This window comes from Myotis brandtii, unplaced genomic scaffold, assembly GCF_000412655.1.
Source record: "Myotis brandtii unplaced genomic scaffold, ASM41265v1 scaffold112, whole genome shotgun sequence".
NCBI lineage: Eukaryota > Metazoa > Chordata > Mammalia > Chiroptera > Vespertilionidae > Myotis > Myotis brandtii.
Window position 1 is genome coordinate 7,393,382 of NW_005353838.1, and position 25,944 is coordinate 7,419,325.

General features: G+C 41.7%; 1 protein-coding gene across 2 annotated transcripts in view; it reads right to left on the bottom strand.

Moving 5' to 3' along the window:
- Nucleotides 1-2,997: 2,997 nt before the first annotated feature.
- The window catches only part of CHN1 (chimerin 1), a 107,548-nt gene continuing 84,601 nt past the window's right edge, over nt 2,998-25,944 (bottom strand). For both annotated transcript variants that reach the window (XM_014546080.1, XM_005857604.2), the window contains 5 exons: nt 17,259-17,432; nt 16,414-16,491; nt 11,957-12,094; nt 5,158-5,263; nt 2,998-3,780 (listed from right to left, as the gene is read on the bottom strand). In XM_014546080.1, coding sequence (XP_014401566.1) covers nt 3,609-3,780; nt 5,158-5,263; nt 11,957-12,094; nt 16,414-16,491; nt 17,259-17,432 — 668 coding nt within the window. In that variant the 3' untranslated portion in view covers nt 2,998-3,608. The remainder of the gene's footprint in view (nt 3,781-5,157; nt 5,264-11,956; nt 12,095-16,413; nt 16,492-17,258; nt 17,433-25,944) is intronic.

The following is a 25,944-nucleotide window of genomic DNA, read 5'->3' on the forward strand; positions in this document are numbered from 1 at the left end:
TCTTCTGATGCTTCCAAATAAGCTCACACTGGGCACATAGCTGGGATACAATTTAAGTCATTTTCATTTTCTATCTGCCTTTCTTATTGGTCAAATAAATGTTTCTAGTCAATTAAAGTATCACATGGAACTGTAAGATGTGGCTTCGTGAGCTCACATTTCCCCAAAGAAGGGCAAGTACACCATGCTGTTTTGTTGTAGCTTTCCATTGATGTCTAGGGTGAGGCCCATGGGAAAGAAAATGCTCAATGGAAAAAAGGAGAACATTCAGGTTTGACTAGGCCCGATTGGGCCAGTAAGTTCCTTGGGAACTGGAGCTGGTCTTGTTTCCAGGCTTAGCACAGTGTCTGGCCCATGGGGCGCGGGCAGGAAATGTGTGTGGCATGAGGAGTGCAGAGGTACCCAGGGAGGCAGGTCTGGGCTTGATCTGGAGAGAGAATCCAAGTGAGAACTAGTTCTCTAAAGATTAGGGAAGAGGACAGATCCCTGATGATGCTACATTCTTCTTAGACCTCCCTACATCCCACCATAATGCATGCCAATCACAGGTCAGAACTGCCCAGATGTTCAGTGGAAATGTGATGTGCGATAGTGATGTATGTAAGGATCACTGTTACCCCTGCTCATAAAAGGATGTCTTTCACTTAACACTAATAGGCAAATGTGAATGCCATGTCGCTGTTACAGCCAATTAAGTTATAAAGATGCTTGAAGAGTTCCTTAAGAACTTAGCCTAAAAAAAAAAGAACTTAGCCTCCCGAGGACAAAAATATACAGCCGGGAGAAGAGTTTGGGGTATCCTGCTTCCAGCGTGCATTTAAAAAAGTCTTTTTGCTCTTTGAATGGACTTACCAATACACTCATCAGCTTTGGGGCTGCAAATTCTAATACATTTTGTTAAAATGAATAGTGTTGGAACCCTGAACCTAATTCATCCAGAGGCCTTCTACTTGAGCTCATCAAGTAAGCAGAAACATTTGGATACATACACGGTTTTCCATTTAGAGACATCTGCAATCTCAATTCAGAGAAGGAGACTTCCTCGGTGTAACTAGCATTAAATACTAACAGAAAATGTAAAGAAGGGAAGGTCTTTGCTTTCTCAGTGATTTCTTTAAAACTATGGGTAGAACATTGGGAAGACAGCCTTTCCACTCAGGCAGAGCACCTGCAGCGTGCGAGTCTGCGGCGATCACGGAGGTGCGGTGGTCCCTCCTGCTGACTGCGGAGGAAACAAATGAAACCCCTGCCTCCTCATTAAAAGGTCATGATTTAAGACATCTCCCCTTAGTCACAGGAAGATACGTATGAAAGACGCAGGCTCGTTACTGAGGAAGAGCCTCCCCGAGGGACTGTTTCTTCATTTCAGGGAGTGTCACCCAACAGTCCAGGAGCGCTCACAGATGACGTAGCTGTGATTTGCATCTGCCGGTCCCGAGGGGATGAACCCACACACATCCATCAGTTTAAATCATACCAGAGGGAAAGGGGGCTGGGCAGGTGGAAGAGCGAAAGGGGGGATAAATGGTGACGGAAGGAGACTAGACTTTGGGTGGTGAACGCACAATACAATATGCAGATGATGTATTATAGAATCGTACACCTGACACCTACATAACTTTATTAACCAGTATCACCCCAATAAATTGAATAAAAAATTTAAAGGTGCAGTTCCTATTAAACAAAAAACATACCAAGTGTCCTTGTTCACAGACCTGATAAACAGTCACCTATCCGGACAGTACTCAGGATGTTATCTGAACATGTGCTTAATGTCTGCTTCTGCTCCAGGTAAACCTCTAGTTCTGAGAAGTGCCTACTCCAGAGTCAACCACAGCTGTTCCTTTTAGGAAAAGAACAAGGTGATTACATTCTGATGAAGGAGATTTCTTGACAAATTTCCTTACTGAATTTCTCCTTTAAAAGGACTTTGTTCAAAAAGAACTTCAGCCATGAGCATGTAGAAATTCATTCGGTTCACCTAATCCAGGGACAGAGTCACATGGTCAGATTTCTCTGTTTCCAAGCACTGCCTTCCTGCATAGTGACCTTCAGTGGCCTCCATTTTAAAGTAAATTAGTTATAGAAAACGAATCTCTGTGCTTGATTCATCTGTGTATCTGATGTTGCCTGTGCAATGACATTATTCGTAGGGGACTTTGGTTAAGAAGGCAGCTGTGACAGACTATCTCCTGAATAACCAGCTTTCTCAATGTAAACATTAAAAATACTACTAACCCCCTACTGTAGCCTAGGGGCAGAAATATGGAAAACTCCACAGTTCTGCAGTCCCCATGATCTTTGAGATAGTCTTGAAAGTGTCAAGGATTAAAATGGTAAAAATGTTTTGTGCTTTTTTACTTTTAAGGCAGGACAGAATTGTAGTTCTGAAAGGGCGCTCGCTTGGTTGACAGAAAGAGACTTGGAGGGTTTATTTGCTCAGAGCCCCACGAGTGGGCGGCCACTGAGAGGGTGAGGCCCACCCCTGGTTCCGCCCACCTTCCCCCGCTGGCAGGTTGCCGCCTGGGACTCATCTCAGGCAGCCTCTCCGCTCAGCTACGTGTCAACACCAAGCACATCCAACAAAGCAAGTGTTTAGAAAGCCACTCTTTCTAGTTAGCCTTTATTCTTCTCACGGTTCTAGAAGGAACTCCTGCCTGTGCCCCCAGCTCGAGTTGGGAAAACAGTCTTGATTTCTGTCACAGTATGCAAGAAGAAAAATGAGTCCAATGGATGGGTGTCCTAATTCTAAGCAGTTTTAAATTATTATTTTGGGAACTCAATATAAAACTTTCAATGGTGAACAAAAGAGGTGAGAGGGGTTACTCAGTGTTACACAAGTGGCATAACACATTTTTCCAAATATTTGTAATCATGGGGAAAAAAGCAAGCTATTGATATTTTTAATTTCTAAAAGCCAAATTTAATAAGTTAATAAATGCATGCCAGATAAAAACACAAAATTACAACTAAAACCCAATAATTTAACAAAAAATGCTCTGCGTTGTATTTTTTTATTGGCATGGATCATTTACTAAAGTAACAAATCTGAAAACATTTTGCTTTTTTGCTGGAAAGAAATTACTATGTCAGAGAAGAACGAAGAGAACCCAGAAATAAAGCATTGGAGAAAAGTAGGCATATGTTATAGTCTATGGCAGTGCAGTGGCCAGAGGTGCTGTTCTGTCCATTGATGGGCATGTTTATGTAAGCATCAGACACCAATGACAGAACCCAAGCGAAGTCATGACAGGTTCACTCTGCGAAACATGCTGAATTACAACCACAGACTACCCAGGACGGAGAGCGGGGCAGGCTGCTGTCTCCTTTGTACGGGTCCCCTTGCCAAACGGGGCTAATCATGCAATAGCCTGAGTTTCTCTTAACATGATAAACACCCAGGGTTACTAGCACTGGAAAGCGTATGTTCACTGTTTTACAAGGACAGCTGAGCGGTGCTACAAAAACAATGGAAAGTTCCTTCATTTTAAACTGGTTATATGCCCAAACTTCTAACCAAGGAATAATGCAGCTATGAGAGCCAATTAAATTACTATAAAACATTCCTTCATCTGTAAAACACTTCTTTTTCCTCTCAAACTAAAAATCTAAAATAAAATGTCTTCATTTTTGATGAGCAGCTCTACCACCAGTCTCTGATATCGGATATCGTTCAGTGCAGCCATGGCGTCTAGTTCCGGAGATCTCATAAGGGTGGGGCCGAAAACAATCCCAAGGTTTTCTGCATTCATAAGGTTCTCCTTTTCATGGAGGGTCACTCTGAAAAATACAAGCAAAGGAGGAGGATTTTTGTGTAAGCCATGCGGTTCTTCACTGTGCTTTGGAACAAAATCAAAAACAAGATGTGTGTGGGTTCGGTTCTATTTGTGGATTCTCTGGCCGCAGCCTGAGCTGCAGGGGTGTCTGAAATGGCAGAGAAGGAACTGGGTCGACCTGATGGTTCCTCAGCCCTCCCTCCGCCACTCCCTCCTCTTGGGCTATCTGGTTTCCTATAGATTATGTTTCCAAGTGTCTAGGGAGAGAGTGGTCGTGACATTAATAGGAGATGGCTCAGCGTAAGCAACCTTGTCAGAGAGAGTAAGTGTTTATATTTTTTACAGCTACAGTGAAGGCACAGAGACTACAATTTGAGAGTTATTTCTTCTGTGTGGAGTACTTAACTGCATCCATATATGAAGCAAACTTGAATTTACAAGTGAAGCTGTAAGCAAATGACATCAAAGTTTTAACTCATGGTGCTTTTAAAGAGGAGAAACGTGTAAATATTAAAAGCAGCATGAATTAAGTATTCATTTCTGGATAACTCATGCCTAAAGGCTTATAACATAGATGTCAAGTTCTGCTATCTTTTTGTTGCTGATTGGTCTTATATTTTGAAACCCTAAATGTAAATATTAAAAGCAGCGTGAATTAAGTATTCATTTCTGGACAACTCATGCCTAAAGGCTTATGTCAAGTTCTGCTATCTTTTTTGTTGCTGATTGGTCTTATATTTTGAAACCCTAAAACCACTAAATCTTAGTCATATAATTTTAAAAATATTGCTTCAACTGGTAGAGATTGACGGTGACTGAGCAAGGAAATAAAGCTCCATCATCATCAATCACTGTAACACATTAAACCAGAGGAACAAAACATTTCATTTTCCATTCCTCCTTTACCCCTTACTTTACTCCATCATTTTTTTTACAGCAATATTTAGTGCTGGCAACATCCATCCAATAATCTACAATCCCAGCACCAAGTCTTAAGTGCCTGTCTTAGAGAAAGAAGAATGAGCCTTCTTGTGGGTTGCTTTGCTCTTGCGTTATTATGCTAATGCTAGTGTCTCTACAGCTACAACCTTTCCTTTTGCATAGACATGAATGCATGTCCTTGGCAGGATACTAGTATTTCTAACATATTTGCCAACACCTAGTGCAATTGTAAATACCTTCCTGTTAGAATCAAGTGTGTGTTCAGCTCTGTAGTGCAGAATATTTTTAGCATTCCTTCTTAACTTGTGCAATTTCACACAAGACAACATAGCTTGTGTTTATTCATTCAATGGATCATTTGTCTTTTCTTTCACGTTTCATTTCACTTCATTCTTAAAATTTGGATGCAGCACAAGTTAAGCATTGCAGTCTGACTTGCCTCTTCAGATGCGCCATGAGGTACCGGAGGGTCTCGCAGTGAGCGGGCGGCAGCAGTTTCAGTGCCTCGTGAAGGGTTTCTAATTGCTCATCAGGATCCATAATTTCTAAAGGAGTGAGTTGAATGAATACAAAGGAGGAAAACTTTACTAGACAACTGGTATAAATGGTTCATTTCATTCTATTCTATGTTTTAAAACTGGTAAGAAATGCCTTCTCACAGATCCTTGCCCACAGCCTTGGAAAGTATTTTTAAGGTTCAAGCCTCAGATTTCCAAAGGCTTAGTTTCAATGTGGCAATACCATTTACTTGGACTTTTGGGGAGACCACCCAGTTTTTTCACTTGGAAGTCTTGAGTCTGGTAACTATGGAAACTGGCCATTGGATATATAGGATGTAACTATGAAAAATTCAGACACATATCTACATACAAATAAAAACTTACACACCCAAGTGAGGTCATCTTAGAACATTACAAATATATTTAAGGAATGCTGCATTGTTCAAAATATTTTGAAAGTCCCCTTTCAGAAAGCAACAGTATAGAAGCTATGCCATCCCTTTGCCCCTGGCAACCCCTGTTAAGGTCTTATTACTTGATATTCATGCTTTATTCTTTTGCAACCAGGAAATATATGATCTAATATTTACTTCTTTTATTAGATATAGTTTTTTAAAAAAAATATATTTCTTTATTGATTTCAGAGAGAAAGGGAGAAGGAGAGAGAGACAGAAACATCAATGATGAGAGAGAATCATTGATCGGCTGCCTCCTGCACACCCCCCACTGGGGATCGAGCCCGCAACCCAGGCATGTGGCCTTGGCCGGAACCGAACCCGGGACCCCTCAGTCCACAGGCCGATGCTTTATCCACTGAGCCAAGCCGACCAGGGCTAGATATAGTTTTAAGTTACTATGTGTTATCTACAATAGTCAAATCTACCCTCAAAGCACAAAGATACTCTACTACTTAGGGCATTCCGAAGCCACATGCAGACTTGGAAGGCAATGCCAAATGTTCTGAGTGACAACAGGGTCCCTCAAATAAATGGGACCCTTTCAGAGGTGTAAAAGGTGTAAACTTTGAAGGGGCACATCTTCATGTGCCTATTTTAGTTCTGCTGTGTTGGCCAAAACACCAGCACACGCCTTTGAGGTTACAGATCGCATTAAACTAATTATTTCCGTAATCAGAAACAATAGACATCTTTGGAATTCTGTGCTCTAATCTAGCACATTTCCTGCTTCTACCCAAACGTCATGAAGATGGGGTGCCTTTAAATGTTTGGTTTCAGGGCAATTGCAAAGGGACCCAAATCAGAACAGCAGCTGTGAAATGCTAGAAGGCCACATCTGATCAGAACATGACATTGAGGACCCAAGAATCCCAGTCTTTCAGATCTAATAAAATAAACCAACTCAGAGGCAATGTACTGGAGTCGGGTGAAAACTAGAATGACATGAAAGGTTCTTAGTGTTGCAGAGCAGATTTGATAAATTTCAGAATGTAAACAGTGACTGAAGCTTTTTAATTCAAAGAAACTTTGGCCATTTTGCAATTTCTGCCCAAAGCTTCCCCAGAGCTTCTGGTTCATTTCTTCGGGATGAAGAACGTATTATTGACATTTACCAGGATAAATACCGCATGGTCTCTGAACCTGAGGCCTTTAAAGAGTGCCAACTAATAACAGCAATTCCAGATACTGAAATGCAATCATTTAATTTCTAAAATTAAGAAAAGAAATTCCACTTCTATAAAAACCTTTATAGAACTAAGTAATTGGAAACTACACTATTGTGAAAATTGAAAAAGGAGTAGTTTAGTTTTCTTTTAACTTCCACACTTAGTCTGTGTAGGGAGAATCTTGAGATGGTGTGAAGTTAAGGGCAGTGTTGGTGGGATGGAAACAAACAAAATTCCAGGTTCATGGAGAGCTCACTTTCCCTATTGGAGGGTGACTGACAATAAATAAGTATATGTATCTTTTAGCTTATACTGTATTAGAATGAGGCAAGTGCTATGGAAAAGACATTGGGTGTGTTGAGGGGGGAGGGTGTGTAATTACACATGGTGTGGTCAGATGACCCGAGGCAGTGGGGGGTCGAAGCACACAGAGATAGATCTGGGGAAGGTGGTTCCAGGCAGAGGAACAGTCCGGCAAAGATCCTGAGGGAGAGAAGGCTGGGAATGTTTGAGGAAAAGCGAGGAGCCAAGTGTGGCCACAGTAGAAAGAGCAGAAAGAGTAGGAGAGGATGAGACTCGAAAGGTTAGAATTTACTGAGAGAAATGGGAAAGTCATGACCTGACATACATTTTTCACAGTATCTCCCTCTGACTGCCGCATGGGAAACATGATGGGAGGGGCAAGAGTAAAAGCAGAAAGATCATTCCAGTAATAATTGCAAAAATCCAGGTGAGGTGTGACACTAGCTTAGACCAGGTGTAATCAGGGACGGTGATAAGAAATTCCAGGACTATTTTAAAGGTCGAGTCCATAGGAGTTACTGATGCGGGATGTATGAGAGAAAATCACAAATGAGCCAAGTTTGGGGCCGAGGTACCGGGGAGGATGGAACCGCCATTATCTGAGACAGGAAAGATCTGGGTGGAGGAGGCTTCGTGGGGAAGATGAAGACATCTGAGCTAGACCTGCAGATGAACATGCTGACTTGGATTAACCTACTGCTCAGGGAGAGGTCCAGATTGGAGCTATAAACCTGGGAACATCTGACAAAATGCACGTGAATGCACCGATATCAAATTGACAGAGACTTGCCCTGGGATCACTTCTCTTTTCCACTCTGAGGAGTGTTACCCATGCTCAGTTTTTCAGAGAACACAAACCTTTAGCTCTAAGAAGATCACAGCGCAATTTAAGAGGGAGATAGACCAATGAAATGCATTCAGAGGTGGTAACCACCATTCCTGTTTTGAATATATGGAAGGCTTGCACGTAGACGAGGGTGATACCAGGACCACTGCCGAGGGGAGGGAGCTAGAAGCGGGCAGATCTCTGTTGGGCACCGTGGGGCTCTAAGACTGTGGAATCTGTCACCAGTGGACTGGCTGCCTGGACAAATGATTCTGGGGTTACTGGGTATTTAAAAAACAAAGTCTAGTTACATGACTCCTTAGAGCAGCGGTTCTCAACCTGGAGCAACATTACAGTGATGATGTAGCAACGAAAATAATTTTATGGTTGGGTCACAACATGAGGAACTGTATTTAAAGGGCCAGAAGGTTGAGAACCACTGCCTTAGAGTATCTAAAAACTAAGATTCTGTGGTTCTCAATTATAAAATTATGTTTACTGATTGAACAAATATTCACAGGGCATCTATTATGTCAGCGAGGAACTACACAGGCGCTGTGGGGAAACGAACATGAGCAAGAGAGCTGCCTGGATGGGGCTGCGGTCTAGAAGGGAGGACACGGATGAGCATAACCTCTGACAGGGGGACAGACACTCTGAAGGGCGTCCCAGCGAGCGTGACATGTGCACAGAGGAGAAAGCTGGCCGAGTCGGAGGGACAGGAGAGGGAGAGACGGCATTTGAGGGAGGTCTGGAAGGATCTGGAAACACAACACTGTGGGGGCAGAAAGTAAGCACTCTGAAGCTGGACCAAGACCTAGTTAAAAGCTCTTTTTAAAGGTTACATTCTTTAGAGAGAAACTCAAGTACAAGAAGAATAAACATAGCCCAGAAGCGGGGATCTGGGCAGAGCGGAGGGAGGAGCTCCACCGGCTACAACTCCCAGGCTCCTCTTCGGGCCGTTTATGTGGCTTGGGAACAAGAACCCTGGGTTTCATTCCCGGGTTTTTCTGAGTCACTCGAGGTTACACCCCGAGTCATGCAGCTTCTCTAGGATCTGGGAACATCGCTCTCGGACCCCTTGGCCAGGGGAAGCGTTCCAGGTCCAGTACGGCCAGGGCTCAGCTCTGGCCGAGTGGTCAGGAAGCATGCGTGGAAGCTGGGCTAAGGAGCAGCCCTGGGAGAAGCACCTCTCTTCTAGGCCTTCCTACCGGACTGCAGAGATTTCTTAATTGGTGGGGAGAGGAACTGAGCAAAAAAGTGCTGGGGAGACCAGGTGGTTCATAAGGGAGCACGCAGGGACTGTGCAGAACTTCAGGCCTTTCGATGGGATGCCTGGCCTCCTCTACCGCCTTTAGCATTTCCTGCAGCCACTCCCCTCCAGCTTTCAACCAGCAGGAGTTCTCCAAAGAAGGCTGCAACAGCAGAGCTCAAACAGCTTTTGCAGGAAGAAGCTTTAATATGAAGTATGACTTTTTGTTGGCAAGGGAGGCTAATAAACGCCAGAGATACCCGAGACCTAAAGAATATGGCCCAAGGATTTTCAGGGGCTAGAGATAAAAAAAAAAAAGTCCAAGAGCACCTGCATCAGGATAGGTCAGCCAACCGTGTCCTCTGCCTGCCTTCCCCTGGGCGAGTCTCTGCCCCCTATTCTATCAGGCGCCCCAGGCAGCATGCAGAGAGAGCTAGGGCTTTGATGTTAGGGAGAGGTGGGTTTGAACACCGTTACCACCTCCTCCAGTGACAGGACTAGGACAGTTTACTTATATCCTAAAACACCTTCTTTTTTTAAAATATATTTTTATTGATTTTTTACAGGGAGGAAGGGAGAGAGACAGAGAGTCAGAAACATCGATGAGAGAGAAACATCGATTAGCTGCCTCCTGCACACCCCCTACTGGGGATGCGCCCGCAACCAAGGTACATGCCCTTGACCGGAATCGAACCCGGGACCCCTCAGTCCGCAGGCCGAAGCTCTATCCACTGAGCCAAACCCATCAGGGCCTAAAACACCTTCTTTATAAAATAATATCATGGGCCCTGGCTGGGTCGCTCAGTGGGTTAGAGTGTCGTCCCAAATACACCAAGGTTGAGGGTTTGATCCCCGGTCAGGGCACATACAAGAGTCAACCAATGAATGCATAAATAAGTGGAACAACAAATCGATGTTTCTCTCTTTCTCCCCCTTCTTCTATTTCTAAAACCAATTAAAAAATAAAATATCATGGATGTAAAGTACTGAGCATGATGCCTGGCACCTAGTACTGCTCTATAAATCTTAGTTTTTCTTATTTTCCATATCTGCTTATACAGATAGGAGAACAGCTGTATCTATGCATCTAGACACATTCTACTCTTAAAAAAGACAGGTTCAAGGACACAATGTTCCACAAACGATTACATCAACATCGAACATGCACAGTACACGTCTATGTTGTGTATGAGTGCTATGCTAGGGTTTCTGTTGTCATGGCGATCACACATGAAAATAGTTCAAATTTTAAGGCGTTTCAACCTCGATTTAGGCGCGTTTATTATGCTGTGCTTTTGCGAGCTCTCTGAGGGGTGAGTGGGGGCTTGCTGCTTTTGGACAGGTCTGTTTCAGACACAAGTCCCAGAACAATGACAAACGGTTTGGAAGCATAAAGAGGGGAGATTTTCCTGAGCCACCGGGTGGGTGTGGGGAAAGAAGGTGAGGTATTTGGGAGTGCAGGGCTCAAGGCCTTGAAATCCAGTAAGCAAGCCTTGGCTTTTTCATCCCAGTAGATGAGGCAGTGCAGAGCGGTCGGAATCTGGGTTTCCATCACTGCTTTGTTCTCTGCTAATTGGTTGCCTTGGGTCAGGCTCAGAAGCCAAGTTGTAGTTTTGTCCCAAGCAACACGGGGACAGGAACACCATCTAGCTGAGCCCCAGTGTTGTCCTGGGCATCACAGCAAACTGTGGGCGGACTGAGCAGCCCTTTGGGAAGTGTGTGTCCAGTGTCTTCCACATCAATGCCAATCTGACCAATCCTTATGGGAAGCAGCGCCTGCCCCACGAAACAAGAACCTCAGCAATGAATCCAGCCCCAAACGAGAAGCGGTAAATTCCGACGGGAGAGATCTAGAGCCTTTCAGGCTCAGGAAATCTAAAAATCAGGGCAATTCTCATGGCTGTTCTCTACACGAGAGCTGAGCTGACCCGCAAGAAATGAAGGCTCCACAAACCACAGGAATTCTCAACAAATGCTCTGAAGGGGAAACTGAAAATTAAAACAAGTCAAGTTTGTGCTTCATGAAATCTCAAAGTCAAAGAGCAAATCAGTGTTACCAAGGAAGTTATGTTATTTAAAGATCAAGACAACATGTGGCTTTGAAGAGAGACAAGCAAACGACAGAAATAGCCTATCTTTTCTTAAGACATGGTAATGCCGACAGTTAAAATCTGTTCAGAATTTCCTTCAAAAAAATGGAGCATGAATTATAGGTATGATTTTTTTGTACTATAAACAGAATTTGGCAAATGAGCCTTTGCTTTTCCTCATTTTCATCTTAACTAGAATTTAAAAATGGTCCATCGCAGAGTGAACATGGGGATTGAGAGTAAGGATTTAGAAACTTTTATTGAAATCTGACGGTAATTTTTGTGCTTGATGAATCTAACAACAAAGTAGTTGATCTTGTTTTTTTAGTTTTATTTTTCCAGTTATTTTTATTTTATTTTACAAAGTACAGTCCGAATTTCAGGAGCACTGGTAGAAGCCTTCCTTTGGAGAATGAGGGTTAGCTAGCCCGTTACCAAGAAGTTTCTGGTGGTAGATGTTGTAAATCACCCGTGTTGGAGAACAGTTCAAATTCTTGTGAGCATATATATATAACCATGGAGAGGGCGAGGAAGAAGTCTTTAATGAAATACATTCAAGATGCCCAGCAGAGAACCCCGGGAGGAGGGATGACCCCGGAGAGGCAGGCTGTCAGGGTATTGGGGCGCGCGCTGGTGTACTTACTGGCGGACTCTATGAACTTGGGGTAGGCGTCATACGTGATGAGTGGAATCGGTAAGTCCCTGAAGTAGAGTTTCAGCGCACCAGTGATGATGTTGATATCTTCATATACGTTCACAGAAATATCTGCTTTCTCTCCATCTTTGAAGGATATTAAAGGAAAGAAAAGTAAATATTTGGATCCACAGCATTGTTTTTATAAATAACGTATTTCTGTGTACAGTTTTTAAAGATTACCAATGCTCCCATTTTTAACATCAGCTTCATTGTGCTAAGTTATAGAAATGATCAATACTCTGTGAAAAGCAAAATTAATTTTTGAGTTTTCTGAAGTTATATTTCCATGTTACTTATGGAGTGAAAATCAGAAGAGAACTTGGGTCAACAGAAATATTTGTTCATTTCATGGCTGCTTGAGAATTCCCAGGGGACTAATATGGGATTGCTGCTTTTCTTTTTAAAATAAACACAGAGAATGTGGGAAATGACAACAGAGGCACTCTTCACTTACAAAAGACCCCTAGCACCAAGGTCTCTATTCTTTGTGCTTTTGTACCACCCCAGGCTCCCACACAGAAGTTTGGAGCTTGCCTGAGTCCTAGGGGTAAAGGAGGTGGCGAGAAGAGAGTAAAAAAAACAAAACAAAACAGAACCATAAAGTGTTGAAAGAACAAGAACAGAAGGCATTACAAAGTGGAGGGACATTTCAGAGGCGCTGGGCCCCTGACTCCCAAGTAAAGCTACCTTCCTTCAGGGGGACCTCCCCCAGTTCCCTGGCATTTAGTACTTTACTTGGTTAAAATACCTGAATTTTCATCTACTAAAGATTTAATTTGCATCTGCTCTGAGCTAGAGCCTATGCTGGCTTTCTTTGTTCTGTCTGGTTTACGAGAGATTTCTGTGGATTAAGCAGCAGCCTCTTCACCACACACCTGTTAGAACGGCTACAATTTAGAACCCTGATAACACCAAAGGCCCGCAAGGATGTGGAGTGACAGGAACTCTCATCACTGCTGAGGAGGATGCAAAAGGGAGCAATCACTTTGGAAGATAGGCAGTTTCCTACTAAGCTAAGCACACTCTTACCACAGAATCCAGCAACAGTGCTCCTTGCTGTTTACCCAAAGGAGCAGAAAACTTGCATCCACCCAAAACTCTGACACAAGGGTTTATAGCAGCTTTACTCATAATTGTCAAAAAACTGCAAGCAACCAAGATGTCTTTTTGATAGGTGAATGAATTGAGGCACACCCAGACAATGGAATACTTTTCAGCTATGAAAAGAAATGAGCTCGCAAGCCAAGAAAGACACGGAGGAATTTAAAATACAGTAAGAAAGTAAAAGAAGTCAGTCTGAAAAGGCTATGCCCTCTGTGGTTCCAACTATAGGACATTCTGGGAAAGGCACAACTATGGTCAGTAAGATCAGTGGATGCAGGGGCTCAGGGCAGGAGGGAAGGATGAAGGGTACAGCACGGATTTTTATGAGAGTGAAAGTTCTGTGTGATATTGGGACGGTAGATACATGACTTCACACATGTCAAAACCCACAGAACTGTGCAATGTAAAAGTGAACCCTAATATAAACTATTGACTCTAGTTAATGTATCAATATTGGTTCACAAACTAACAAATGTATTGTACTAATGCAAGATGTTAATAGGGTAATATTAACATCCTGGGCCAGAGCATGAGAGGAGGGATTACATGGGAAATCTCTGCTCAGTTTTTTTGGTGAACCTAAAACTACTCTGAAGGCTTTTTTTTTTTTTTTTTTTTTAAAGCAGCCTCTTTTAAAATGCCAATACCTTGGCCTGTTTGACACTCACATATGAGTGTCAATGAGATCACCAGTGCCTACCTCTCACACGTGGGTTGGAGTAATGTGCAGGGGCAGTACAGACTGGGACAGAGTGCCTCCTGGAAGGAAAGCAGTCATGTAATGTGGACCCACCATGAATGCTTCACAGGGGAAGCATGTAGGTGCTGGGCCTACGGATCTGCAGAAAGGGATGTGAGCACAATGGGAATGTAGAAAAATGACTGTCAGTTTTTACTCAGAAAAATAGTTTCCCTTCTGTATTTTTCTGTGAGAATCCAGATTTCAAATATCCTACCTCATTATTGGCTACAGTACCATTTTTGGTTTGGAAAGTAAAGTCACAGTTTTTATAGTTCAGCTACCTGATAGTGTTGAACAGAATTTGGAGGTTGGTCTGAAAATCTTCTACCATTCAGACAATTTTTTTATGGTAAAATATTGTGTTCATTGCATCTCAGTCCATTCTCCTTTCACTTACCCCTCTCTAAGTCACAGCACCTTTTAGTGCCTGGATAGGTCAGCCTCAGGGCCTTTGCACAGACTCCTATGCTGTCAGGCCTTTCCATATCCTGTTTCTTTGCTACTCAATCTGTATCCAGACAGTTCCTATTCATCCTTTCAACTTTAGCATAAACATTTCTTCTCTGGGAAAGCCTGTTCTGGTCTCCAACATCCCCCTAACCCTAACAGACTAGATAATTCCTCAGTTATTAATATTTTTCTTTATGGCATCTATTAAAATAAAAATCAATAGCCATTCTGTGATTATTATTTAATGTGAGCCCACCACAAATGCAAGGACCAAGTGTACATAGTTAACTGCTGTATCTAAAGTGAAGGACATGGTGCCTGGCACACACTAGCTGTTATATACATGTTTTTGAATTAATGAATCATTGGAAAGTAGATTTTGAAAAGCTAGGAGCCTAAAATATTAATATTCTAGGAGTCACTATGCATACTATTCTTAAACTAGTTCCTTTAAAACCTCCTTTTTGAAAAGAATCTACATATTCTCTTACATCTATTTTAACGTAATATAAATGCATTCTGTGATTAGATTTCTAGATACTACACTCGAGGGCGTGGATGCAGCAGCACAGACTGCCCTGACTGCTCTATTACTTTCAGCCCTTGGCTCTTCAGACTGGGGCTCCCCTGTGGGGGTCTCCCTGGAGGAAGGCTCAAGGGTTTGTATTTGCTCTGACCTTCCCCTGGGCCTCTCCCTGTTCTGGGCACAGAAATATCTGCTTCCACTGGGAGATAAAGCATGCAAGGCTACAATGGCATGTGCTGACCTCAGAGTGATTCGTGCTCCATTCCATGACCATCTCCTAAGTGAGGGGAGATTTTCCAAATTCTGCCTTTTAATTCTGCCTATTGAATGGGTTCACCCTAGCATTCTATGGATCTTGCCTTTTCCCCGCGGATCTCATTATTTCAGGGTTGTAAGCCTCCCAGAAGTGATCGAGGGAGTGGCAGTATGGAGCCAAGGTGAGCTCTTCAAGTTTTTTCACATCTGTTATTAGTGTTTTCAGAGCACAAAAGGGAATGTAGAAAAACTACTCACAAAAAGACTGTCTTGTATTTTGAATGAGAGAAAGCTGCTGCGATTTATTTGCTTTCTGGGCCCCCTGGAAATATTCAGTTTCTTTGTCAGTGTGAGTTGGAGAACCCTGGCAGTGGTTGGGGATGGACATGCTATCTTCTAGAGGGGAAAAAAGCCTCTTTAACCTTCAGTGGGGCACTGATTCGGGACTATTCTTGATGCTTATGTGGATTTAGCATACTATTACTTCCCTTCATCATCTTTGACTTTATCAAACTGTTGGGCTGGCCTAGATTTCCTCCTGTCAGATTGGCAATAATACTTAAATTTATTTTTGTCTTCTGCCTGTGTGGGCTGTAAGAGCTGTGTGATGGGAGCGGATGCAATGGGACTAGAAATATGTTCTTGCACAAGACAGAGGCTCTTTCTGTTTCACTTCCTGCACTCTAGGTGACAGGTCTTCTTTGGTACCATCTTATTCCAGTACTTGAAGACAAAACGGAGAACCTCAGGAACAAATCTAAATGTAAATGTTAAAGATAATAGGCGACTGAGCTCTTCCTTGGCTGGGCTCCTCCTCCCACAGCGGGGTGGGTCCTAAGCCAGAAGGTCCTCCGCTCCTCGCTCCTTGCTCCTCGCTCCTCGGGGTTTCTTGTCCCCACACAAGGGTCAAGACCTGGGTCTCCTCAGTCAGAGCTGGTGATGAGGATGCAGGCAGGCAGCTAGAAGGGCCACTCAGACTGGGAAATCTGAGATCTGCAATCACTTAGATTCCCACTTCCATTGTCCCCATGTTTTTTGGTAAATTAAATTGCTCTGCATATATTTTAGTGAACTTAGAACCAGACCAGCCTTGGATATTGAAATATAGGTAATGTAGCTAAGTTTTATGCTTCTTTCCCACCGTGAAATGTAACAGTTTAATACAACTGAGAAAAATAATTTCAAAACTCAAAAGCTAAGTCATTTTATTTGGTATAACAAGCATCAATGGTTCAGAAAAATAATGCAAAGAATAACGTCAGGTATTGTGCGTTTTTGGCAAAGTGTATTATTGCCCTGAGTTAATGAACAGGCTGAAGAACATACCTCTGTCAAAAGCCATCTTGACATCTTCAATGAGGTCACTAAATCCTGACACTCGGTACAGTCCTTCAGAATTAAGACCTGCGAATAAAGCAAAGGAGCTCATCAGTTTCTTTGAAATCATGCCTTTTCTTCAAATTTTAACTTCTTGCCATACTTCAGGCTGAGGAAGTGATGTGTCAGAAAGAATGATAAATACACATGTTTAGAAACCTCTTCACCTTTTTCTCCTGAAATAAAACCATTTCACTGAGAGTTCTTTAGCTCTGACCTGCTGCCACCTGGATATTTGTGATCTGGCTCATCACTGTGTCTAATTAGATCAAAGATGTGAAGTCTTAAGGGAAATAATTCATCACTCCAATTATACCATAAATTCTTTTACATAACAGAAGACTAAGATAAACTATATTAACAGGCCCATAGCAAATTTTCCCAAGTGAGAAAGAATAATTAGGGTGCAGCTCTGATTTTTGGCCTAGGATAGTTTTAATAGAGCATTATGCCTTTGCTTCTCAGACCCAAGGAAAAAAACCCCCAAAAAACGGAACAATGAATTTGTATCTATATGTCAACTTTTAGAAATTTATGGAAACATCATCCATAAATAGACTTTTAGGCATATTTCCTATAACTGGTTAAATGTACCTAAATGTATCTTAAAATCAAGCTGTTTAATTATTTGTTAGATTAACTCCTTTCCGACTTTCAGATAATTTGCCATCTGAAATCATTTCCCCTAAACTTCAGAAGACAATGGGGTTGTGCAACGAGGCACCCAAAATAGCATTAGGACTCGCACTCCTGGTGAATTACAATCCCTCTGCATCGCACGGGAAGCGCCTCACCTCTAGATTCAATTTCCCTGATGCACATGTCCACCACCATCGGCCGCTTGGTGATGTGGGCTTTCACAAGTGTTGTGAGGTCACAGCTATACACCTTCTTGACATGTTTCAAGTCTGGCTTACAGTCATTTGGGACCATCTTGGAACACTGCTTATGAACATTCAAACCACAATCTAAAAAAAGAACGAAGAAAGAAAATATTCATTATTGTTTTAGAGTTTTGAGCATTCTGAACTGTCTATTTTAGCAAAAGACATTGCAGCTTGAATTCGTTTTAAAAGGGAAACTAGCTCCCAGCAGACCCTATTTTTCCCATCTCTTCTCTTACAAAACTTTTTGGGTTTTAAGTCAGAAGACCAAACTTCTAGCTCAGGCTTTATCATTTATTTGCTATTATGATCTCAGGAGAATACCAACCCAACCCAAACCAAATGAGTAAGTGTTTAATTAAATATCCATAAAACGTAATATTAGGCCAATTAGCCAACTAAAATTTTATCCATTTATTTAAAGTTACATAAAAATTTCCTTAAATGTGGAATATAAATGCATTTTAATATCTAAAATAGCTAGTTATTATTTATTACTACTATCATCTCTAGCTTACTAATGCCAAACACTATTCCAAGTGCTTTATATTTATTATTCCATTTAAACTCACAAAACTCTATGAAATGGATACTATTATTCTTCTTATTTTATAAACCTGACAAAACTGAGCACATGGGTGTTAAGTAATTCACCCAAGGTCATGTGTTTACTCTGTATGGAGCTGAGATTCAAGCCTACAGTGATTCTAGGGTATGTGATTATAACACTACACTATACTGCCTCTACTGAAATTATTCCTTTGCTCTGTAGTTTTACTGGGTTGTAACTTCTAAGATGCTAGAACCCAAATATTTTCTAGTTAATATTTATTTTAAACAGGAAGTCAAGAATAGAGGAAAATGAATATTTTATTAAATTAGACTGAAGAGTGATAAACCATAGCTGAATAATCTATATGTATAAAAGCCTAAGCGACCATTTGACCTGTAGCTATGATACACACTGACCACCAGGGGGCAGACGCTCAATGCACAGGCATGGAAACATGGAACAGTCTGATGAATCTCAGAGGGAAGGAGGGAGTGGGGAGGGGGGGAAGAGATTAACCAAAGATCTTATATGGACACTAGAAGCCTGGTGCATAGATTCATGCACTGGTGGGGTCCCTTGGCCTGGCCTGTGGGGACAGGGCAGAAATTGGCAGTCCGACATCCCCCGAGGGGTCCCAGATTGCGAGAGCGGCCTCTAGTTTGAAATAAAAGTCATTTTTATGTTTTCAAAACATAACCCATTTGTTTTTAAGTTAATAAAAACCTGATGCTGACATTATGTAAATCTGAACAATGTGGGGTATATATTGTTTATAACCAGGTCTTAATAAAAACACTGATATTCATTCAATGCCGTGACAACTGTCTATGGTCCTTGAACACGCTTTAGTTTTGCTTGCTGTTCTGGCAGAGAGGGGAGCATAACATTGACCTCATGAAATTGTTATGAGAATTAATAAACCAATGCATTCAGGTGCTTTGCATATTATAAAATGTTTGACAAATGCTGGTGATCAGATGATTAATATGACTTTTAGTAATGCTGCAATCTAGTTATATACAGTAGTAACCATGAACAGACAAGGAAAATTAGCCAAAACTTATAATGGAATTTTCTTTCATTAAATATATAGTTACTGCCGACAAATAATAACCTGAGGTCTGTGGTGACTATGGGAGGAATTCATATTACTGAGCACTTCTATGTGCAAAGACAGGTGAGTGTGCACATGTGTGTAAGTGGGCAGCACTGGAGACAGCACGGCCAGTGGTAACAGTGCCCAGACATGAACATTGCTAAAGAACAGCTTCTTCTTTGAATACGTAAAGGCTTCTAGAGCAAAGAGCTCAATCTGTACTATCTGAAGAAATGATGCAACACCATTCTGTATAGTTAAATAATGTCCAAATGAATACATGATTGAAACTCCAAATTCCTCTTTATATCTATGGATAAGAGTTCTGATTCAATATAAGGCAAATCAATGGCAAAATGTCTGTTTAAAAGACCTTGTTTCCCCTGAACATTTAAATATTTTGTATAACTTCTGAAACTTAGAGTTAGATCTAGAATCTATCAGCTGTGCAATTTTGAGTGAGTTACCTAATTTTTCTGTGTAGCAGGTATATAAAATGGGAATAATAGTATTTATTCATTATTAGATCAATTTTTATCTATTAGGTTAATACATATAAAGTGCTTACATGTAAGTAAATTATAAGTATTTACTGTAACTATTTCTGAAACATTTGGAGAAGCTGCTCATATGGGGTGTCTCAGGCTGTTACACGGCATTGTCATAACCAGCTTATGGTCAGAAGTAAGTTGAACTCTAGGCCCTTTCTGTTTGTAGATATGAATACCAGGTCCTGAAAAGGACTTGGATGTTTGGGGTTTTAGTTCTTCCTCATCTACACTGTTCTTTTCATTTACATAAAAGTATCTCCAAGTAAGTACATCATTTTTCTCTAGCTGCTCTTATCAAATTTGGGGAGTTTTCAGCCACTAATTTTCAAATATTTTTTCTGCCTCTCTTTGTCCTCTTCTGGGACTCCAACACACAAGTTAAATCTTCTGTTATTGTCCCATATGTCGCAGTTCACTTTGTAAAATCTATTTTCTCTCGTTTGAATTGGATAATTTCTATTGATTTACAAGTTCATTGATTCTTTCCTCTGTCATCCCCTCTGCTACTGAGCCCATCCGTGAGTTTAATGATTTTTCAGTTCTAAAATTTCCATTTAGTTATTTTTTATAACTTTATGGTATTTTCTATTTTTTATTTATTTCAAGGGTGTTTTTAATTGCTTGTTGGAGAATTTTTGTCATAGCTGCTTTCCTTATCTGACAATTCCAACATCTATGCCGTCTCAAAATCGGTGTCTGTTAACTGTCTTTTTTTTTTTTTCATCTGAGTTGAGATTTTCCTTGTGGTATAAAGTATAATTTTGAACTATATTCTGGATTTTTTGAGTGTTACAAGACGCTGGTTCCTATTGAAATCTTCAAGATTAGCAGGCAGGTAAACTGTTTAGATTTAGAATGTCCATTCTGGCCTACATCCTGGCTTACTTTTGGAGGCCATGGTTCCAACGTCAACCTAGGTTACAAAGCCTTTGCAATGCTTTTGCAGTGCCATTTTGCCTACTCACTTATATGCCACCCAAATGGCAGGACTCTACCCCACATTCTGGGGAAGAGGGAGGGCCACCACCTCCTACTTACTGCAGGGTGGGCACAGTGGACAGAGTTTTGATTACGTTCTCAGTCATCTCACTAAAGCAGGTGAGGCATGAAGGCAGGGCTCTGCCCACAGACTTGGGCTAAGAGGGTACTGCTTCTACTGTAGAAGTGGGTGGGGATGTAAGCCAGGGCCCACCCACAAGCTCGATCAAGGAGGGGTACCACTTTCTTCCTGCAATATAGTGATGGAAGGCAGGGCTCCACTCACAGACACACAGGAAAGAAACGCACCCTTGTGATTGCAGGGTGGGGTAGAAAACAGGGTTCTACGCAGACTGCTGCTGCACATCCAGTGGGGAGGGGTAGCAATGTGGCTTTTTCATGGTGTTCACGTGGAGAATGGTAGGTGTGGCTAAACGATTTCTGTCCCACTGAACTATGCTTTTCCCAGGGCTTTGGCTAGGATGAGCAGGCTTTCCTTGGGATTACTTCTTGGTGTCTGTTGGCAATTATGGGTTAGGAGTTTCTCTGGTGCCCAGGCTGGAATACATAGGAGGTTAAAAACCAAAACGAAACCCCAAACACCAGGAGGCGACTCACTGCCGGGTTCCTTGAGTCCTGAGGTCCCCAGTCAGTCTTCCTTCTTTTCTCAACCCTCAGAGTCTTCTGATAGTTGACGTATATATCTTGTTCAGGGAATTTTGTTATTATTATTGTGAGGAACAAAATGAAACTTACTTATTCATCTTGTCCAGAAATGGAAAAACTCTTACATAGTATTTTCAAGGTATAAAAGTCAGCAAAGCTTCCTAATCTAATAATTATGTCGATGTGCCGCATACTGTTTAAGTGTGTACACAGAAGCCACAGATCCAGCAGGAAAGGGCTGTATGTAACAACCTAACCCAATGTCATTTAAGAAAGACAATGAAAGTTACTCAGCCACCAAGCCGTAGAACTGAGATTTCAACACTGGCTTCCTGACTCCCAGCCTGTGGCATTAATGGTCTGATAGTTTTCCCTTTGAAAGTTTGAAGTTATCTTCCATTTTAAACATCAGCAGAGTCCTAAGATTTCTGTCCGGACGGGCTGCCCTTTTCGCAGGGTTTTGGCCAGGAAGAGCAAGCTTTTCTTGGTATCACTCTTTGTCAGTGCTTGTTGGCATTTATGGGTTGTGGGCTTTTCTAGTGCCCACATAATTTTTCGCTAATGGCACTATAATTTGTGCCTGGGTGAAAACTGGATAAACTGATGACTAAGCTTAGACTTAGGGGAGAGGAAAGTGTGTGTGTGTGTTTTTTTTTGTTTTGTTTTGTTTTTTTTTACAAGTATATTTTTATTCAGAGAGGAAGGGAGAGGGAGAGAGAGAGAGAAACATCAATGATGAGAGAGAATCACTGATTGGCTGCCTCCTGCACCCCCCCCCCCCCTGGGGACCGGGTCCGCAACCACACATATGCCCTTGCCTGGAATGGAACCTGGGACCCTTCAGTCTGCAGGCTGATGCTTTATCCACTGAGCCAAACCAGCTAGGGTGAGGAAAGTGTTTTTAAACTCATATTCTTTCTTCCACTTGACTAAAATTAAACCATGGAACAATATATTGTGCTAAATTTTATAAATAAATGCCAAAGGCCACATTTTTGGCAGGATTGGATAAGAAGTCCTTCAGAAGATGAAAGGATAGGGTAAAGTCATTAAAGTAAAGCATCTTTATACCCTGAAGTTCACAGTGCCATATACTAGCTATGAGCTTGCTCTGCAAATTGCTGCTTCAAGGACCAGCAGTATATCAATTTTCAGTTTGCCATTAAGGCTTTATTTGGTTTTCATACTTATTTATTAAAGTCATATAACTCTTATATAGTTCTATTTCTCCCAGGGAAGATCTACACTATAAATGAAAAAAAAAAAGTCCATAAAGATCATTTCACTTGCCGCATCTCTTGGTTTGGTGGGTTATTTTTATATTACAATTAAACCACATTTCCCCTCCCAATTACTCAAGTTAATAAGCATAGAATAAACATATGAAAGGAAGAATAAAAAATTCAAATCACATTTTATTCTGTCCTTTATTAATAAACTATTGGTATTACTTAGACTGCTAACTTTAGGCTACTCCAATTTTCTTGGGCTTGATTTCCCTAAAAATGTAATGTATCCTTTATCTAGAAAGCACAGAAATATACTTTTTGAAATAAATAGCTGCTATTATTTATATTCTAAGGATAGCATTAAGGGGTAATGTTAATGTGTTTTGAAAGTAAAGATAATTATTCATTCTTTTACATGAGTGTTCATATTTTAAATAACTGCAAGTAAAAAGCTCTATTTTTAAACATTTCTTAGTTGTCTTCCCCCATCCGCCTTGCATGTAGGAGAAGTGGGGGTAACCTATTTCTAATTTACATTAGAAGTCATATAAGCAAAATTAAGGCAAATACCTTGTTCTTTGGGATATCTGTGAAAATACTACCTTTGATTAAAAGGGGCTACATAAAAGTTTTAAGCAAGTCCAACGAATTTCTTGCTGGCTTACAAGGACAAACATAATTTTTTTAGGTATAGTCAATCAGAATAGTAATTAAAATAAACAACATTACTTCCACTTCCTTTCTTCAGCCTAGAAGTTAAATGCTTGTATATTTGAAGCAATAAATACATTTAATTATTAGGAAAAAAACTGCTGCCATTTCCCTTGGGGGGCTGGCAGTAATGATAACACCCTGAAAGAATATAGTCACTTTAATAAATAACCAATACTAAGTTGTTATGTCTGAGATAGAACAAAATTATCTGGCTAATTTCTTAGCATATTCTGGTAAGGCTAAAATGAAAGCAAGTCAGGAATGCTGGTGGAAGTCTTTTTGGTGGCAGGGATGTTTGGCTATCTCAATGAGTATATAATAACTAGAGGCCTGGTGCACGAAATTCGTGAACGGGTAGGGTCCCTAGGCCTGGCCAGCGATCAGGGCCTATCTGCAGGGCGATCGGAGGGCCCCCGCTGGCACCCGCCTTAGCTGGCTTGGGGCCTGTGGGCAGTTCCTGCGTTAAGCATCTGGCCCCTGGTGGTCAATGTGCATCATAGAGACCAGTCGTTCCACCATTCGGTCGATTTGCATATGAGGCTTTTATTATATAGAATAATAGACACTTTAACCTATAAGCTTACATTTCATAAAGAAGGGAAAAGTGCTTTGGGAAACTATTCTATCTGAGCAATGACAATCCTTTGAACTTTACTTTTAAAGACCACCTACTTCAATCCTAACTAAGTATTTTAGTGGGAGGAGCACCACTGCCAAGCTGCAGCTGATACTCTCCTGTAACATCACTTTGCTCCCTGTAAAGAAGGGAAGGGAGACGCTGGTAGAGGTTCCTACTATGGAACCTTGTGCTGAGGGGTCTGTCATGACTGGTGTTCTCACTTGTCCTCGTCGGCTGTGCAGTGCAGTGCGTAGCAGCCAGCCTGCGATTAGCTGGATTCAGTCTGATTCCTACAGCAACTTTTTCAGTCTGTTGATTGCACCACCACCCAACATTTTATATGATGTTGTTTAAAAAAAAAAGAAAAAAAAAGAGGGTGCTGGTGAGATACAAAATCACTGCTTTTGGCCAACACTCCTTTAAAAAAGTCCTTGCCTGGCCAGCATGGCTCAGTGGTTGTGTCAACCTATGAACCAGGAGGTCACGGTTTGAGTCCCAGTCAGGACACATGCCTGGGTTGCAGGCTCCATCTCCAGGGTGGGGTGTGCAGGAGGCAGCCAATCAATGATTCTCTCTCATCATTGATGTTTCTTCCTTTCTCTTTCTCTCTCTCTCTCTCTATCTCTCTCTGAAATCAATAAAAACCTATTTAAAAAAATTCCTGACAAGTATACCTTGGTGGAGTTTAAAAAAAGAAATCAGAACGAAGCAGGCTGTCTTAGGGATCAAAAGCAATAAATACATCTCTTTTCCGACAGGCAGTAAGCTGCCGTTTTTCTTTGGAAGTGGAATCTTTAATGTTCGGTAGATAGTGCATTCGTTTCCTATTGCTGCTGCAACAAATCACCACACACTTGGTGGGTTAGCATGCGTTTCTCCTCTGACAGTTCTGGAGGTTACAACACCTGGGCTGGAAGCAAGGTGCTGGCGGGCCCGTGCTCCTTCTGGAAGCTCTCGGGGAGTCTGTTTCTTTCCTTTGCCTTTTCCAGCTTCTCCAGGCCTGCATTCCTTGGCTCCGGCCCCCTTCCTCCAGCCAAACCAGAGCGTGGCTCATCTCCCTCTGATCTCTGCTTCTGTCCTTACATCTTTCTCTGCCTCGTCTGCCTCCCTCGTATAATGGTTACACTGGGCCCACCTGACAATCCTGACACTCTACCATCTCAAAATCCTTAACTTCATCAGAGTCCCTTTTGCCACAAAAGGTCACATATTCACAGGTTCTGAGGATTAGGAAGTAGAAATCTTTGGGGAGCCACTGTTCAGCCTACCAGTTACTTCTCTCCGGCTCTTTAAATTCTTAATTCTGTGCATTCTGTTTCAAATAAAGTGATGGCTCAAAGGTCAGGATGAGCCACTTTATATCTAAGAATCCCACTATCAATCCAAATGTAATTAGTTGTCATGGAAATCAGAACTAATTGAAATCCCAACCATCCCCATTTTAAAAAACAAGCTGACTTGTTCGTATATTACACATCAATATGGTCCAAATCACATAGACTAACGCTTTTAAGCACAAGATGTAACATAAAATGAAAAATCTCCTCAAGGCTTTTCTTTCAATTCCTGCCCCTTGACTCATAACAAGAGGTGAGGGCTATTAATGCAGGTGGCTGTGGGATGGAGTGGCTCATTTTCTTTCTCCTTTTTTCATATTATTACTATCCTAAGTGTTCCAAACATTTCTTTCAAACATGATTTGGGAATGTAGCCTATTGCTGAGGATTATTCATGTGTTGTACCTATTCTCTTCTAATAGCTGACTCAGAATTCTCATGCAATGGCCTTCACCCTTTCAAAACGTAAAGGATGCACACGCTAGTAAAAGAGCTTATGAAGTTAGTGACAGTCATAGTGTTTAGGAAACTGTTGCAGAGTCTCAGCTGGTCAAGGCTGTGTCATAAAGGCAATCCAGGCTTATGGAGACCATCGTTCCTTGAGCAGGTGGAAAGAATATTCCATTTGCCTCTGAAAAACCACACCAGTGCCGATGTTCTTACCACCGCCACTTCATCAACACTTTCTGTTCCACTGTGTTCCTCTCCAGTTCCAAGGCTCAGAAACAGCCTTCCCAATGGTATTTCCTCGTCCTGACTGTGGGTAACCACTGGCAGGATGATAATTATTTTTATTTACTCTCTGGGCAGAGACCTGCATTGGGGCTGTCACCCTCTTGCACGAGGGAGGAGT